Source organism: Chenopodium album, chromosome 4 (genome assembly GCF_948465745.1).
Source record: "Chenopodium album chromosome 4, dcCheAlbu1.1, whole genome shotgun sequence".
NCBI lineage: Eukaryota > Viridiplantae > Streptophyta > Magnoliopsida > Caryophyllales > Amaranthaceae > Chenopodium > Chenopodium album.
The window spans coordinates 71,712,302-71,728,975 of NC_137837.1; the positions used below are offsets into that span (position 1 = coordinate 71,712,302).

The window sequence follows — 16,674 nt, forward strand, 5'->3', positions numbered from 1 at the left end:
TTTAATTCTAAAAGAAATTACTAATCTCTTATTTAATTGGCTACTACTAAGATTTATAATCCTACATGGCGCGCTGAGAAAATTAGATCCTACGTTGCTCTCTAAAAACTCGGGAAAAAACTCCCCTTTATATATATACTAGATGAACCCCGTGCAATGCACGGTTTGTTTAATTTTTTTTAAATAATGTTTTTTTTTTGTATTTATGAGCCTAAAATTTGTTATATATTTAGATAAAATTCCTAATATTAAAAGATAATATATAATATTTAATTAATTTAAACTTAAAAATCTCATTCGCCAATTTTTCTTACATGGCATTTAAATTATTTAATTCTAAAATAAATTAATAATCTCTTATTTAATTGGCTACTACTAAGATTTATAATCCTACATGGCGCGCTGAGAAAATTAGATCCTACGTGGCTCTCTAAAAACTCGGGAAAAAACTCCCCTTTATATATATATTAGATTTGAAACAATCTCATGGTCACACTTAAAGACACTAAATAATTCATTCCAATTAACATCTTTTATATTTTAATAAAATATTGATCCCATTATATTTCTTTTAATTTTATACTACACCAAATATTTTGCTTACATTTTTTTAAAAAAATATTCAAGTCAATCATTAACCTAAAATTATATTTCGTATACGAGTTAAGTACTACCTCCGTCAATAATTATCTGCAATTTTGGGTATTATTTGTGAGATATAAAATACGGAGTATTTTAAAGTTCCAAATAACCATTAATTGAGGTAGGTTTTTTTTTTTTTTTTTTTTTAAACATTCAAGTCAATTGATTAACCTAAAAAAAATACGTAAAATAAAAAGAGTACCTACAAAATCACTCGATTAATGCAATTTTTTTTTTAATTTTTTTTTGGCGTTCAACCTTTTTTTTTTTTTTTTTTTTTTTTTTTGATGAGTATGTTTTTATCTTTTTGACTCAGTGTTATTTGTTTCGGTCAACCATAATGTCAAAAATTTCTATTTCATATCTTTTTTTCTTTTATTCCTTTCATTATGAGGAGTATTTAATTTCTATCTTTTATTTTATAAATTGATTATTTATTAGCAATATACATTATACTATAAAATTTTAAAAATTATCAAACATATGATACATAACACGTTACAGTAGTAATAATACTAATAATAATAATAGTAATAGTAGTAATAATAATAATAATAATAATAATAATAATAATAATAATAATAATAATTTATGACTGTATTTTATAGTTTCAATCGCTACTTTTACCAAACACTCATAGTATAAACCGCTACCTTGACAGCTAACCTCTAACAGCTACTACTTGACAGCTCACAACTATCTCTACAGCTCACAGATGATAGCCAACAGTTACAGCTAATTTTGCCGAACAGACCCATAGTTGAAAATGGAGAAATTAGAAATAGATACTGTAAATAATAAATCGACATGATTCGAACCCAGGTACTCAATATTGCAAGCTTTTTTTTCATCAACTATCTTTTCTCACTTTTCTCCCACAATCCCCAAATATGCACCGACAACCATAACTGTATCAGTATAAATCCTTGATCAAAGAGAAAAAAACTAAGAATTCAATCAAATCCAACGAACACCATGTCAAATTCTTCATCTTTATCTTCTTCGAGCTCCACAAAATCGTGGGTTGTTCATGGATTGGTGGTTGGAGCAGCGGTTGCGGCTTCCATTGGTGCTCACACATACTTCTACTTCCGTCGATCTCGGAGATTTAGGTCCCGGGTTATCGGAATAATTCCCGCTCGATTTGCTTCTTCTCGATTTGAAGGGAAACCTCTTGTTGATATTCTTGGCAAACCTATGATCCAGGTAATTTTGATTGCCCATTTTTTAATTAATATTAGTTTTTGATTGATTATTGGATCTGGGTTATGATTATTGTTGATGTTACTGCTGTTTTTAGTTGTGTGTTTTGATTATTGTTTGATAATCCTGTTATTTTGGGATGATGAAATTGAAAAGCATTAGGATTAAGTTTAACAATATTGTTTTAGTTCATTGGTCTTAATATCTTCAAAAATTTTGTTTTTTCGAATATTGGCAAAACTTATACTATCATGATACTGACCATACTGTATACAGCATCCTTAATTGCCCCCCGAAACACTTAATTTTATAAATACCAATTTTGCAAATGGTTGAAGTTTAGCAGATTTAGAGACTACTGTATATATGTTATGGTACACTCGTTGTATACAACATGGACTGTAGAGAGCAAATACTAGTCAATCAGCCTGATCGACTTATTATGTACATCAGGTGGCATTTTCGGTAAAAACTTGAAACGGGTTGGGGGATATGTGTAAATATACGTGGATGGGTCTCACATGGTAGTTTATACGGAAATTTGTTGACTAACGGTGAACTTAGTCAAAGCTCTAACGCATTTAAACAATGAAGCCAAACATTCATGATTTGCCACAAAAAACCCAGAATATAAAGGTTCAAAGTTGTGTTCTTGATTATGATTATTGTTATTATAACAATAATTAATGTTAATATTATCAAAGTTCCGTAGATTCCCGTGTTGTTGATGCAAGTTAGAAATCTGAAAAACATCATCGTCAACAACCCCAAAATAATTATCATCAACTTCATAAAAAATGCTTGAGTTATCCTTTGCACACAAAAGATCAAAACTTGGTGCCATTTTCTTCAACTCTTGCTCTGTTTCTTGCAACTTTCTCTCTCTAAAAAAACTCAACTCTTTCTCTCTCTAAAAAAAACACAAAAAACTTCAAAGAATGGATTTTTTCTGCATCTACTGAAGATAAATTAACCAACTTTTTTTTCTGGGTAGTTTTGATTGATAGATTAAAAAGAACAGATTTTTGATTGAACAATAAAATTAAAAAAAAAATGAAAAAATGGAAGATTTTTGGAGAAAAAAATAAAAATAAAAAAGCAAAATTTATATTACAGAGAAAAATAACAATGGCGTCCACTCTTTAGCTAAACGATAAAGAAAAAGTAGCCAACTTTCCGTTTCTTTATGATATTAACGACGTTAATTGCTAGTTGTATGGCCCACAATAACGGCACAATTCCATCCGTTAGCAAAACCCGTACACATGAATATCATAATAATATCAGGTACGAAGTATGGCCCACTAAACCGACTGATTGACAAAATTTAGTCGATGAGCCTGATTGCCTGGGTCTGGCTCGTACTGTAGAATGTGTGATCCAGAAACCACAGTGTATCTGATGAATCGTAACATATATCTGATGATGGTTAGTTGGAGGGTTATGGTAGTGATCAGAAGACTTAGATGGGTATTTTATGAGTTATTTTACAAGGGGCATATACTGAGCAATAGAGAATTATAAATGGGTCTTTTGTGAACAATTTTTGCCAGTTCTAGAAGTTTCTAATTTCAAAATTTTTCTGAGGATTTCAGAATTAGGGAGAGAAAATCAAAGAACGCTCAGGAAGACTAAGCAATTAGAAAACCCTTATATGTACAACTTGAAGATTAGCTGTCCTAATTTTTCTATTTTCCACTAAATCAATGAATTACAGCTGAACAAGTAATATACATAAATACAGTAATATTATAATATTTACACCTCCTTCAAGCTGGACTTTGTAGTTTTGTATACAAGACTAAGCTTGGAAGTCAAGTTGTTGTGCTGAACAGATAAAAGAGCTTTTGTTAACAAAGCTGCCTTTTGCATGGAACTGGGAACATCATTTGTCTCGGTAAAATCTTCTGCTGCTTGTTCTCTCATATAATGGTAATCCCTTATTTTATGTTTGGTGCACTCATGAAACGTGGGATTATGTGCGATATATTCTGCTGATCTTTTATCAATATTCATACTGGAAGTGGAACTTTAACTCTCAAATCTTGTAACAAACCTGTGGCATCTACACTAACTCACTTGTGGGAGCTGACATACTCCTATATTCAGTTTTCCAAGAAACTAAGTTTGAGCCCAAGAATTAATCTTTGAATACGCTCTCCCCGAATATATTCTAGAGAATAGTTTTTGTTGACACAGTATGCGCTTAAAGATCTGCTAGTAAATTGACAAGAACTCCAATCTACAGTAGACTAACCACTTAAAGAAGATCAGAATCAAAATAGTAAAACATTCCCAATTCAGTTGTAGACTTCAAATATTTCACAACATGCAAAGCTGCTACTCCCTGCATCCCTTTATTACGTGTCCGTTTCTCTTTTTTTCACGAAAATTAAGAAAAGTGGATGAAGTGTAAAATCATGTGTGGAATACACTGAGAATAATTCCAATAATAATGAAAATGTATTTTGTTGGTTTGTGCAATTATTACATGTGGGCACTAACTTTGAAGGGTAGTTAGGGAATTTTAGTTTAAGAAAAGCCAAAAATTAGGGTTATGAAGGTAATTTCGCGTGAAATATCTTCTTACGTAACTCCTTATTTTATTGTCTCGAAGCCTGCTTCAACCCATAAATGGCTCTCTTTAATTTACATACTTTTCCAAAGTATATCCTGGAAGTGGTTTCATTTATGATTCTTCTCGATAAACCCATCTAAGGCCATCTCGTAACTGTTGTTAAAGCAACTAGAATCCTAACCATTGCCATTTTGTAACAGGTGATAAAGTCTCTTTGAAAACTTTTCCTTTCACCTGTTAGGTAACCAATAGCAACAAACCTGCCCTATAATGTATCCACACGACCATAAGGATGAGATTTAGTACTTTTTAATCTAAACTCATTAGGCTTCTTTCTTTTAGGAAAATCAGTAATATCCCAAGCCCCATTGGCTTCTAATGCATCATGTACTTTTTTCATAGCCTCTACCTACTGGACGTCCCTCTGCCTCTTCATTAGTAATGGGACCCTTGATTTTATTCACATCTCCAATGAAAACTTACTGGAATTTCATCTGAATAACAGCATTGCGACACTTCTTTGCTAGTAATTTACAAACAAAATATTTGAATTTTTCTGGAAATTCGACGTTCTTGTTGGCTGTCTTACAAAATTGTTTATCAAAATTCAGGACATTGGACTGAAAAGTATGGGAAGGGATATACTTATCAGAAGGATTAACAACATCATCAGCTGTGATAATTTGAGGAGAATTGACATTTGTGAGTATTGTTTTCTATATGCACAAACGAATGCTGTTGGGTAGTAGGAATATTTATTATTGGAGGTCAATTCCAATATAGGATTATCTGTAGTTCTAGTCACAACTGATGTATTATCTGATTCAGATTCTTTTGAAATTTTATAAGGAAATTTATGCTTATGAAAATATGTATCATAGAGAAATGACAAACCAATAAGAATGAGAGAGAGTGGAGTGATTTACATTTATATGTCCATGTGATAACCATTATTCAACCCTAACAAAAACTGCTACGCCTTCTCATTTTCAAATTCTGCAACCTCTTGTTGAAATTGGAGGAAATTGTCTCAAACTCTTCAAAGATTCCCTTAGATTCTTTACCTTACTGTTATAAGCAATCACAGTCATGTTCCGTTGTCTCAGATTATCAAGTTCCTTTTACAACTAATAGATTTGTGGTCGATTAGTTTGACCCAATCTCTCCTCCAGTCTCCACATCTGTCCATAAACTCTCAACAGACTCAATCAGAGAAATCACACGAAATTTCTCGTTTCATTGAGTTCAACAGCCATCCAATCATCAGATAATCACACCTTAGCCATTGATGATATTAGCCATTGTCTAAAGATCACTTTCTCCAGGTTTATTTGTGAATTCTTCTATGAATCCTAATTTATTTTTGGCTCCTAAAGCACTCTTAAAGTCTTAGCATTTCTAGACCAAGACCAAGAATTTTTTGTCATCAAATAGCACAGAAATAACAGGCATAGTCAATTATCAAATGATGCTAAATCAGAAGATCATTACAGCAATTACTCACATCCTATGTCTGATGAGTTGTGCTGCTTTCTTCTTGAATTTCCAGCATGATTTCTGACTTAGAAAAGCTTCAAAACTCTTCAAATTCTTCAAGACTTCAATTCACTTCAAACACCACACGATCTCGAATAGCAACTCAAGATCATTAACAAATCCAAGAATCAATTGTAATTTCACAGAAATTAGGTTTTCACATAGACCAAACAACCTCAAAAATCTTGGATACAAATTAATAAAAATTTATAATCAAATTTATCGATGCAACATTCAGAATACAATCAAGTGAATCAACAAAAGAATCCAAGACAAATCAAAAGATTTGTTGAAACCTTAACAAAATTCCGAAAAAAAAATAAACTGAGATATGTTTTAGATGATTTCAATCTAAATAAGAGAACATAAAAATCTCAGCGAAATTCAGAAAAGGATCGGAAATTTGGCACTCTGATACCGTGTAGAATCATCTGAGAATTTCAGAATCAGAGAGAGAAGCTCAGGAAGACTAAGCTAACTGATTATTATTTTTATTAACATCTAAATATTAGAAAAAAGGAAGAAATTCCATATATATACAGCACTTAGATTAGTTGTAATCCTACAACTATTTCCCAAAGAAATTTTGGCTACAATTACCTATTATTGTTCTTGTTTGAGGAATTACCACCTCCATTTTCTTTTCTTTTCTTTTTTTTTTTTTTTTTTTTTTTTTTTTTTTTTTTTTTAATAAGAATCTACCCTCAACTATTTTGAAAATCATCAATTATTCCCACCAAATTGCCCAAGTTATTGTGCCTTCTCTTCCTTGGTCTCATGTTCAATTGCATTGTTTTATAATAAGAATTAAAATTGGGTTAGGGAAAAGTATTGGTAGTAAATATGACATAATTCAATCTCGCGCAAAGATAAGTAAGTCACTAAACATGTATTAGTTATAGTTTGTTGTACAACTTGTTCTAGGATTCATCCTAACTTTGGGGAATATTTCAAACTGGGATAATTTTCTAAATTTAAGCGTGATTTACATTGATTAACTTTTTATTGAATTAATATAATTCGTATATGCTCATTTTATGATTATAAGTTTATAACTCATTTAGAAAAACGTTTGAATTTAAGAAAACCATAAATGATATTTGAACCCTTATTCTTCATAACAATAATTAGTAATAATTTCATAACAATAATATCAATTTTGGTACTAATCGAAGACGTAATACATGAAAGTGATGCAAAATGGCTCCAATTTTTCAAATTAATCGCTAAATAACAAACACCCAATTTTAATTTAAAACCTAAATGATGAACACCATCTAATAAATTAGCCCCAGTTTCGTAGATTAGGTACCTAAATTGAGTTTTGTTTGTTTAATTTAGATTTGTAATTAAGAAATTGAAAAACATTCAGCGGAAAAAGGGAAAAAAAATGTCGGTGCGGTCCACAATGACGTCTTACGAGAAGGTTTAGGCAATTTGGTGGGAAAATTTGATGTTTTTAAAAATAATTGGTGTTAAAATAAAGAAATATAAATATATAAACATTGTAGGTGGCAATTCTAAAATTAGAACAATAGTTGGTGGTTATTGTCGATTTTCCATTTCCCATTTAGTTAGGGGATTAGTATACCAATTTTTTCCACAAACTTCTTTTTATTATGAGAGATTTTATGTTGAACTATTCTCCATTTTTTTTATAATTCCTTTCCTAAGTTCTTTGGTTAAGTGTGCTATGATTTGACATAATGTTAGCGTCATATATGGTAGAAAATAGGAAGAAGATGATGTTTTTTTGATCAATAAACTTGATTACAGTGCAAGGAATCAATATTTGAGGGAGGGGCACATTAGTCATAGCCTATTAGTAGTGTCTTGAGGAATAAGTTAGAGTTAGTTATGAGACTTTTTTCTATAAATAGGCCTCATTAGGAGGAATAAGGATCATGCTGAAAATATTGTTAAGCTTTGCTTAGTTTTGGAGAGCTGCTCTTCCTCTCGAATGAAGAGTGATTGTATTGTTTGATTACTCTGATCATCAATACTAATATCTCGATTAAGCTGCTGAAATTCAGTTTTCAGCCAAAAAAAAAAAAAAAATGGTGATGGAGGTCGCCGGAGCTCCGATTTGGTCACGTGAGCAATTCTCCGAAAAGATGGACGAATCCACAAAGAGAATTGTTGATAACCTTCAAAGAAATCTGGAGAAAATCTTTGATGATGTATTTTCTCCGATTTTCTCTTCCATGAAATTGGAGTTGAAGGAAATGGAAGAAGAGCTTGAGGCTGAAGAGAACCAAGCAGATTTAAAGGATGAGGAGGAAATTCCAGAGAACATCCTCACAGGCGAAGAGCTGCGGTCAGCCACCATTTCCATAGGTGAGGAACTGGAAATTTCCAGATATGACCGGTACTTCTACTCCGTCGTGAGCGGACTCTCTAGTGGCGCAATGGTGGAGAAATCCGGTTCGGAGTTACACAGAGGTACTCAATACTTTAGATCCGCTACCGACGGCCTATTTGGTGGTTTTCGCGGTGGCACAGTTGTTGAGATGTCAGAAGGAGGCCTCGAGAGTTCGAATATTTGGTTTAGTGATGCTAAGACAAGTAGATCTGAACAGTCCCTGAGTGAATTCGCGTATGGTGGCAGCGTTGGTCGAGATGGTTTAGCCGCCGGAACATCTGGTGGCCGGGATGGCAGTGGTCAAAGAGGTGTCGCCGACAATAGAACCAGTAATGGATGTCATTGGCTCGAAAGGAAATCACCAGGGGGAGTCTTCGAACGAGGTGGTGCTGATAGCAGCGGCTCAGGTGGTGGCTCAGGCCTTTACACCGGCAAGATTGGTGGTGGTCAAGGAGGAGTCGTCAGCGAAAAACCGAGTGCTGGATGTAATAGTCTCGCAAGAAAATTTCCAGGAGGTATGTTCGAGCGTGGTGGTGCCCGAGGGAGCGGATATGGTGGTGGCCCGGGTATGCGTGCTGGTGGTTGTGATTTTTTGGGAGGCTTGAAATCGTGGGATTTGCTGCAGAAATTTCCAGAAGATATAGAGTATTGTAGAAGCTCTGACTTGGGGAAGAAGACAATTCTAGAGGATGATGGTAGTAAGGGTATTTTGGTAAAAAAGCAAGGTGATGACGTGGGTACTCTGCTGGGTCACGTGCAGCTTAAAAAAATGAATAGCCAGCAAGCAAATTCAATTAAAAGTGGTGAAGTGATGTCTGAGGCTAGGCCCACTTATTTTAAGCCCTATTATTCTTCTGTTAGAGCCCCTACATCTCAACCTCCACTATCCTATCCCACTTATTACGACCCAACCCAGGACTATTTTCCTTCCTTTAGGCCCCAAACCAATCTATTATGCCTCCAGCTCTCCCATCCTACATCTGACATCATTCCAAGGCAAAATACAGAACTGTTTTCCTTTTTCCTTAGTTCAGAAGGAAGAACACAACCTTACTGATGAGGCGCCTTACAGCAAGCTACGCAAGGGTGGCGGAGGACATCATCATTGCTGCAACCAGGAATCCAGTTCCGACTACTATCCACCTTGAGGACAAGGTGAATGCTTGGGCGGCGGGTAATGCAAGGAATCAATATTTGAGGGAGGGGCACATTAGTCATAGCCTATTAGTAGTGTCTTGAGGAATAAGTTAGAGTTAGTTATGAGACTTTCTATAAATAGGCCTCATTAGGAGGAATAAGGATCATGCTGAAAATATTGTTAAGCTTTGCTTAGTTTTGGAGAGCTGCTCTTCCTCTCGAATGAAGAGTGATTGTATTCTTTGATTACTCTGATCATCAATACTAATATCTGGTACTTAGCTAATTTTTTCTGCTTAATCATCTTCCTAATCTCTCTGATCTGAGCTAATTCCTAGCATACAGCACTTTTGTATGATAATTCCAATTTTGAGAGGAGGATTCTCTCCTAATTTAGCTTTCTAAAGCTAACCCAAAACATTCAACAATATTCAACATTATATAATTAGCCCTATTTATAGAGCTTTTCCCCAACATTATAACTCTACTCCATAAAATGCCCCTCTCCTTATATCAGTTCATTGCAGAGTGATGTGTGATTCTGTTTGAACTTGTCGAGCAGTCCTTTATCAAATTTCACTCAAGACTCATATTTGTGTATCAGCAACGGTAGACTAATAACACAACTTCTGAATTGAAATGTTTATAAACTTGAGGAAAGAGATCCTAAGATGTTAGTCTTGGATATTTCTTCTTTGTTGTTTATTTTATTCACAAATATTCACGAATTGAGACTTTCTTGTACATTGGTTGTTTTTTGTTTTACATCTACCAACTATTTAATTCTCACAGAGGACATATGAAAGAGCGAAGCTGGCTTCTATGTTGGATCAAGTTGGTAATTTTCCTGACTTGGTCAATTAACAGGTTATCTTGTGTTGTGATCATATAATGGGAGCTGAATGTTGGTCATCTGATGTTGATGTTGAATATGATTAGAATTTATCTCTGTGCAGTTGTGGCAACAGATGATAATAAGATTGCAGAATGCTGCCGAGGATTTGGTGCAGATGTAATAATGACTGCAGAATCTTGTCGTAACGGTATCATTTGGGTGTTGTCTCTCATTTCTTTTTTGGTTGTAAAAAAAAAAAAAAAAGGATTATTAACATAACCAATTTTAATAAGGTTATAGTTTCATAGTGATTTGCTAAGGATTATGTAAATCTATTGCAGGTGCTGAGCGTTGCAGTGAAGCACTTCAGAAGCTCAACAAGAAGTACGACATTGTTGTCAACATTCAGGGGGATGAGCCTTTGATTGAACCTGAGATAATAGATGGGATAGTTAAAGCTCTGCAGGTTTGTTTCTGTTATTCTAACCCCAGTGTTCTCTATGTTGCTTTTATTGTATCCCTCTATTTGTCGATGATTGTCCCTATTTTTTTATTACAGATATTTTACAAGTGTATTATCTTATATGCTTAATGTTACACTATGCATTCAATTCTTAACTTTACCTAAATATACTACCCTGACTATTGAAAGTACTACTCAATTTGCATGGGTCATCAACTATGACAATAAAGGTGAAATGAACAAGAAATCGAATTATTCACCTGTTATTGGTCCATGATCCTTCGACGGTTTTCCATTTCTTAATGTTATTTTTTATTTTTCTAGTCTCTTTATTTATATATAGTCGATCAGGAATCGGCATTTTGCTTCATCTACTGACATTTGCACGAACCATTCGTTTTACGAAATGCAGTGTGCAGATCAAAGGTTTGTTGGTGCATTCAAATCTGTTGTAATGCCAAGTAGAAAACGAAAGTGAATGAATAATAGCTATTCATTACTGTTATATTACTTTGACTTCAGTATTCATAATCATTCTGCTTCCTTAAAATGCTTCACTTCTTCCTACTGGATTTAATAATGTGTATCTGCCTCTTACAGTTCCTTCAGTCTGTCTTTGCTTGCTTGTGTTACCCTCTAATGTGTTTGCTATTCTCAATCTGGCCCCTTTCTGTTCTTACCATTGGGGTTTGACTACTCTTTTATGTTTTTTTTTTTGGTTGGGCGGAGGTGATGGAGAAATAAAAAGTAAAATAAAAAAGTAAATTGGGGCAAACAAAAGGGAGTGGAGCGAAGTAATAAGTCTTTCTTCTGAACTGTACTTTTCCTTTTATTTATTTTGTGTTCTCATAGTCTGTTCACTCATTTTAAGCTATTTGCGTGTAGTTTTGAGATTTGAATCTCGTAGCTTGTAGTTGCATGTTCTTACAAAAAAATAATAATAATAAAAATAAATAAAAAAAAATAATAAAATAAAAACTTGCTATTGTATTTATACTCTTGGACGTGTAAGTAGTTCTTATTACATCTAAAATTAGTCTCTTGGGGTGAGCTGAACTGATCTCCACCGTGCTGGTATACTGACTGTCAAACCCACCTTTATTTTGTTTGCTACCCTGTGTCAAAAGCATTTGCTGCATGGATATAGAACTCAGAACTGAGATAATGGTTTCTGGACTGATAAGTATACGAGAGATGTAGATATTTGAATTTTGTTATTCATGTGTGCTAAATTCAATCCCTATCATCCTATTATTATGTAAATTTAGCACATTCTTGCTAGTAAGATTCCCTGTATTTGCTGGCATATTAAAAAATCGAATCCATATGCTTTCTTGGCCAATTGATAATGAGCAGGCTCATGTTTGCATGGTTTGTCTTATATATGTATTTTCCCAATCCTTGCAGTCTGCCCCAGATGCTGTCTTCAGCACTGCTGTCACACCATTAAAGCCTGGGGACGCTTTTGACACAAACCGTGTGAAATGTGTTGTTGATAATCTTGGCTATGCTATCTACTTCTCCAGAGGACTCATCCCATATAACAAGTATCGTTTCTAATCTATTTCTTTTCCTGTATTTCATAGTTTCTGTTCTGCTCTATTAATGCACTTTTTTTTTGTCTATTCCTCCAGATCTGGGCAGGTCAATCCGGATTTCCCATATTTGCTCCATCTTGGTATTCAGGTATGACAATGACACGTTGAATATGTCGTTCAGATATTATACTACTAGAGGAGTACAGAGTAATTTAGATCCTTCGATTTTATGTCTGTGACACTTCTTTTTTCGGGTATTGCAGAGCTATGATGCCGAATTTCTCAAAATATATCCAGATCTGCCACCTACACCGTTGCAACTAGAAGAAGATCTTGAACAACTCAAAGTCCTTGAGAACGGCTATAAACTGAAGGTTTGTGTGTGTGTGTGTGTGTGTGTGTGGCAGGTTTGTTGGGGGAGGGGGGGGGGGGATCATGTTCAAAATCCATTCCTATTGTCTGTTTCTAATATATATTTATTCATAAGCGGGCGTGGCTCCGCATCATGAAAATACAAAGTAATAACTGATTTAGCTTCTAATTCAAACATGTTACCGTGAACATGGACCGTAATTCAATTTGGAGGTGTTTCATTTTAAATATTTTCTGGTGTGCATCTCTCAAACATGTACAGTCAAGATTAATAAAAATATATGACAGTGTTTGATGGGTCATTGTGTTATCACCCTTTCTATTGCTGCATGCTGATTTTTGAACCCTATTCATTCTTTGCTATCTGTAATCATCAGGTTATAAAAGTTGAGCATGAAGCTCATGGAGTCGATGTTCCTGAAGATGTAGAAAAGATAGAAAGATTCATGCGTGAAAAGAACTTATCATAGTTTTACAAGTATCATCACAGAATTTCAGATTGACTCGGTGTGATTAGTGAGGTTTGCTTTGCTCGCTGTCCTTTTGCTTTAGAGTTTTAAATTAAAGAGAAGAATATATTACTCAATATTAAAAGTATTGTTAGTTGTTTAACCAGTACTAGCATCTTACAGTATATTTTTTTTTTTTTTTTTTTTTTTGAAAGAACATTTTACAGTATTGTTATTTGGTTTTATTTATTTATTTAATTATTTATTTTATACGTATTGAGCTAGTTTATCACCAATTTTTACCAAGCCTATACGTAATCATCCCTCTGCGGAAATATTTTTTGATAATCCTCTTAGTAATTTTTTGATAGTTTGGTATTTGTTTATATATTGTATTTCAACGACCAATATATCCCACAGGCGTCCTTGCATGTATTCCCCCCCTCCCCCATGAAGACTTCATTTGACGACAAGAAGTGATCAGGGGTAAATCGCTTATGGATGTGCTACATGAAGCCACTATATCACTTATCTCATTGACCAATAGGGCAATATTACAACAATGTTCTACTTGGCAGCTAGTTCTCTTAGCTTGGATGCAATTAATCACAATTCAGGTAATCCCTGAGCGCATGGGCTCCTTAATTAGGACACGTGTCAAGCCTTGAGCGCATTGGCTCCTTTGGTGGACTTAACTTATGCCTTTCGACTGATCTACCTGCAAATTAGCTTGCATTAGGCATGACTTACACTTATTAGGACTGATCTACCTGCAAATTAGCTTGCATTAGCCATGACTTACACATATTGGGCATGGTGACCCAATTGAAAAATGAGGTCCAAAATGGTTAACCATTTAGACAATGAATACAAAAAGTTACTCCCTTTTAATTTTTTATTTTAAGCTAGAGTTGAATTTGCACATTTGTCGAGACAAATTTGACCATCTATATTTTTTATTGGAGATTAATAAAAATTATGAAAAAAAAAATTAATATATAAAAATAGATATTATGACAAATTCAACAACATATTATATGATCATATTTATATACTATCTCTGGTCCAAATTACTCGCAACTTTGGAGTATTATCTGTGAGATTTAAAATATTCTAAAGTTGCGAGTAATTTGGACCAAAGGTAGTATTATATATTGGTAAAAAAAAATTAATTCAATTATGACTTGTGAATAGTGGAAAATCCCAACTCTAACCTTTAAAAAAACGAGGGAGCCTCCAGTATCTCAAATAGAGATACATTTTTTGTATCTCAAAATGGTATTATTGTAAATAAGAAGAAAATATGATTTTTTTAATATTTTTTTGTTCTATTGTTTTGTCCTTTTCTTCTTCCATTTTTTTTTTCATCCTCCATCTTCACGCTTACCTCTATCCTCCATTTTCATCTTTTATCTTCTTTACGCTTACCTCCATCTTTTCATCTTCTTCATGCTTTCCTCTATCTCCATCTTCCATCTTCTTCATGCTTTCACCACCATAATGTAGTGGCGAATTAAACTAAAACCCTAATAGAAAAGGGGGAAAAGAAGGGTATGCTTAACCCTTATAGGGAAGTTTATTTGTTTCTCCATTGAAGACCTTCACCGCGTTCGATTTACCCATTTAACTTTCTTAACTTCTCCATTAATGTTTTTCAGTTCTCCATTGAAAACCTGAGATTTTTTTAGAGTAAGGAAGTATGGAAGTAGGTAAATTTTACCCCGGGCCCACAATTTATTGTAACCAAGATGACATGTGGTGTCATAAAAAGTTTTTAACCATTAATATTTTGATTTGTTTCAATATTTACCATCAAATTTTCTCCCTTTATCCATCAAATTAGACTAGTTAAACATAAATACAAAGGATAATGATATATTTATTCATAAGGGTTATGTATAAGCATTAAATGGATTTCTTAAAATGGTACTCGTATAAATTTGGGAATTTATGGCAAAAATATGTGTGGATCAGTGTAATTAATGTTAGATTCTTATATGTAGCCCTTAGGGCTTTGTTTATAATTTTTTAAATGCAAAATAGAGATGATATATACTATTCAGTTGTATATAATTTGCACACCTCGAAAAGAAGAAATGTTGTATACCTCAACCTTTCTCTAATAATTGTAATAATGGGGGTTTACATTATTCATACACTATCATGTAACAATCTACTATAAATTTTATACAAGAAAAAAATATACTAGTCAAGTGAGATATTATTAAATTCATTTCGCTGTAATCTTTAAAATAAAATATTATAATATTAATTTTTATAATTTTATTTATGATTAATTGAATGAATTAAAGTTTAAAATAATACATGGAAAAGCATAAAACTCCAATTGTTGGATTTTTTAATTTAAAAACGGAGAAAGTGTATTGATAAATTTATTATTATTTTTCTTCATAATATTTGATTCACAGGCTGTCAAATACAATACGGAGTATAATGCAAACCTTGCCAAGTGTCATAACCCGCCTTAATCTATGATTTTTTTACACCAGAAAACTGCCCTTCTCTATGATTTACAACATGATTTTTCTGATATATTTTACCATCATGCGGCACAAGCACAAGTGCACAACCCTCTCACAAAAAGGGGAGAATAGGTGGGTTTTGAGAATTTATTAAAAAAACAAATTGGTTTTAATTTTTTCTAATTGGTTGAGAATGAAGTGCATGTTGTACCATCTATCATTTATAGCAATTGTATGTGAAAATATTCCGATTTACTATACAAACTAATTTACCTTTCTTTCGTTAAAAACAAGAAGATAATCGTCCTCTACTTTAAAACTGGAAGTAATTAGAGATGGGCATGGGCCAGGTCGGCACAAACATAGTCAGACCCAACACGAGCCCGTCACGGTACGAGAGGCATGCACGATCCGTCCTCAAGCTAGGCATGTCAGGTTCGATTTCGACCAAATTTTATCCAATCCAACTGAACCTTCCCCAACCCAGATCACTAGTTGGTCGAATACGAATTGAGGTTGTCTGACCTAACCTAGTTCTCAACCCAGCTTGGCCAAGCCCAACCCATTTGTTGGACATTATTGTTAAGAAGTGATTTTAAAAAAATAAGTACGAGTATCACATAGTGTAATTTATTTACTTTCATATTTTAAGAGGAATTTCGTACGACAATTTTATTACAAAATAGGTAAATTTTATTTTTTACCAGGTTAACTTTTGTTTATTTTATGATTAAAATATTCACTGTGCACCGGCTTTATATAGAAGTTTGTTTAGGAAAATTTGAAATTGTGTAATATATTGTAATATTGAGCGTCATTTGTATTTGTAGAAGATAAATTAGTTTTATGATTATTGGTGTTTCTTATATTAAAAATATGGGTTTTTTAGTAAAAATTAACACTGTAATTTATTTGTTTTGTATCGTAAAATTTTACTCGTAGTTGCAGCAAGAAAAACAAATAATATTTAGACGTTGAAACTTGAAAGGAAAATAGGAAATGAAACAATAAGCAAGTTAGAATGATTTACATTTTACATCATATAAGTGGAGCACAATTTAATCATCCCTAAACAA

General features: G+C 33.3%; 1 protein-coding gene across 1 annotated transcript; it reads left to right on the forward strand.

Moving 5' to 3' along the window:
- The first annotated feature begins 1,449 nt into the window (after positions 1-1,449).
- On the forward strand, positions 1,450-13,314 carry LOC145627212 (3-deoxy-manno-octulosonate cytidylyltransferase, mitochondrial-like). The gene is made up of 8 exons (XM_081679606.1): positions 1,450-1,848; positions 10,251-10,296; positions 10,415-10,501; positions 10,635-10,759; positions 12,164-12,303; positions 12,391-12,442; positions 12,558-12,668; positions 13,044-13,314. The coding sequence occupies exons 1-8, from the start codon at positions 1,618-1,620 to the stop codon at positions 13,134-13,136; spliced, it is 885 nt and encodes a 294-aa protein (XP_081535732.1). The 5' UTR covers positions 1,450-1,617; the 3' UTR covers positions 13,137-13,314.
- The last annotated feature ends 3,360 nt before the right edge of the window (positions 13,315-16,674 follow it).

Coding starts and splice junctions, on each gene's coding strand:
- LOC145627212 (XM_081679606.1), top strand. CDS start 1,618: ATGTCAAATTCTTCATCTTTATCTTCTTCGAGCTCCACAAAATCGTGG. Junction 10,760..12,163: donor GGATAGTTAAAGCTCTGCAG/GTTTGTTTCTGT, acceptor CAATCCTTGCAG/TCTGCCCCAGATGCTGTCTT. Junction 12,443..12,557: donor TGCTCCATCTTGGTATTCAG/GTATGACAATGA, acceptor CGGGTATTGCAG/AGCTATGATGCCGAATTTCT.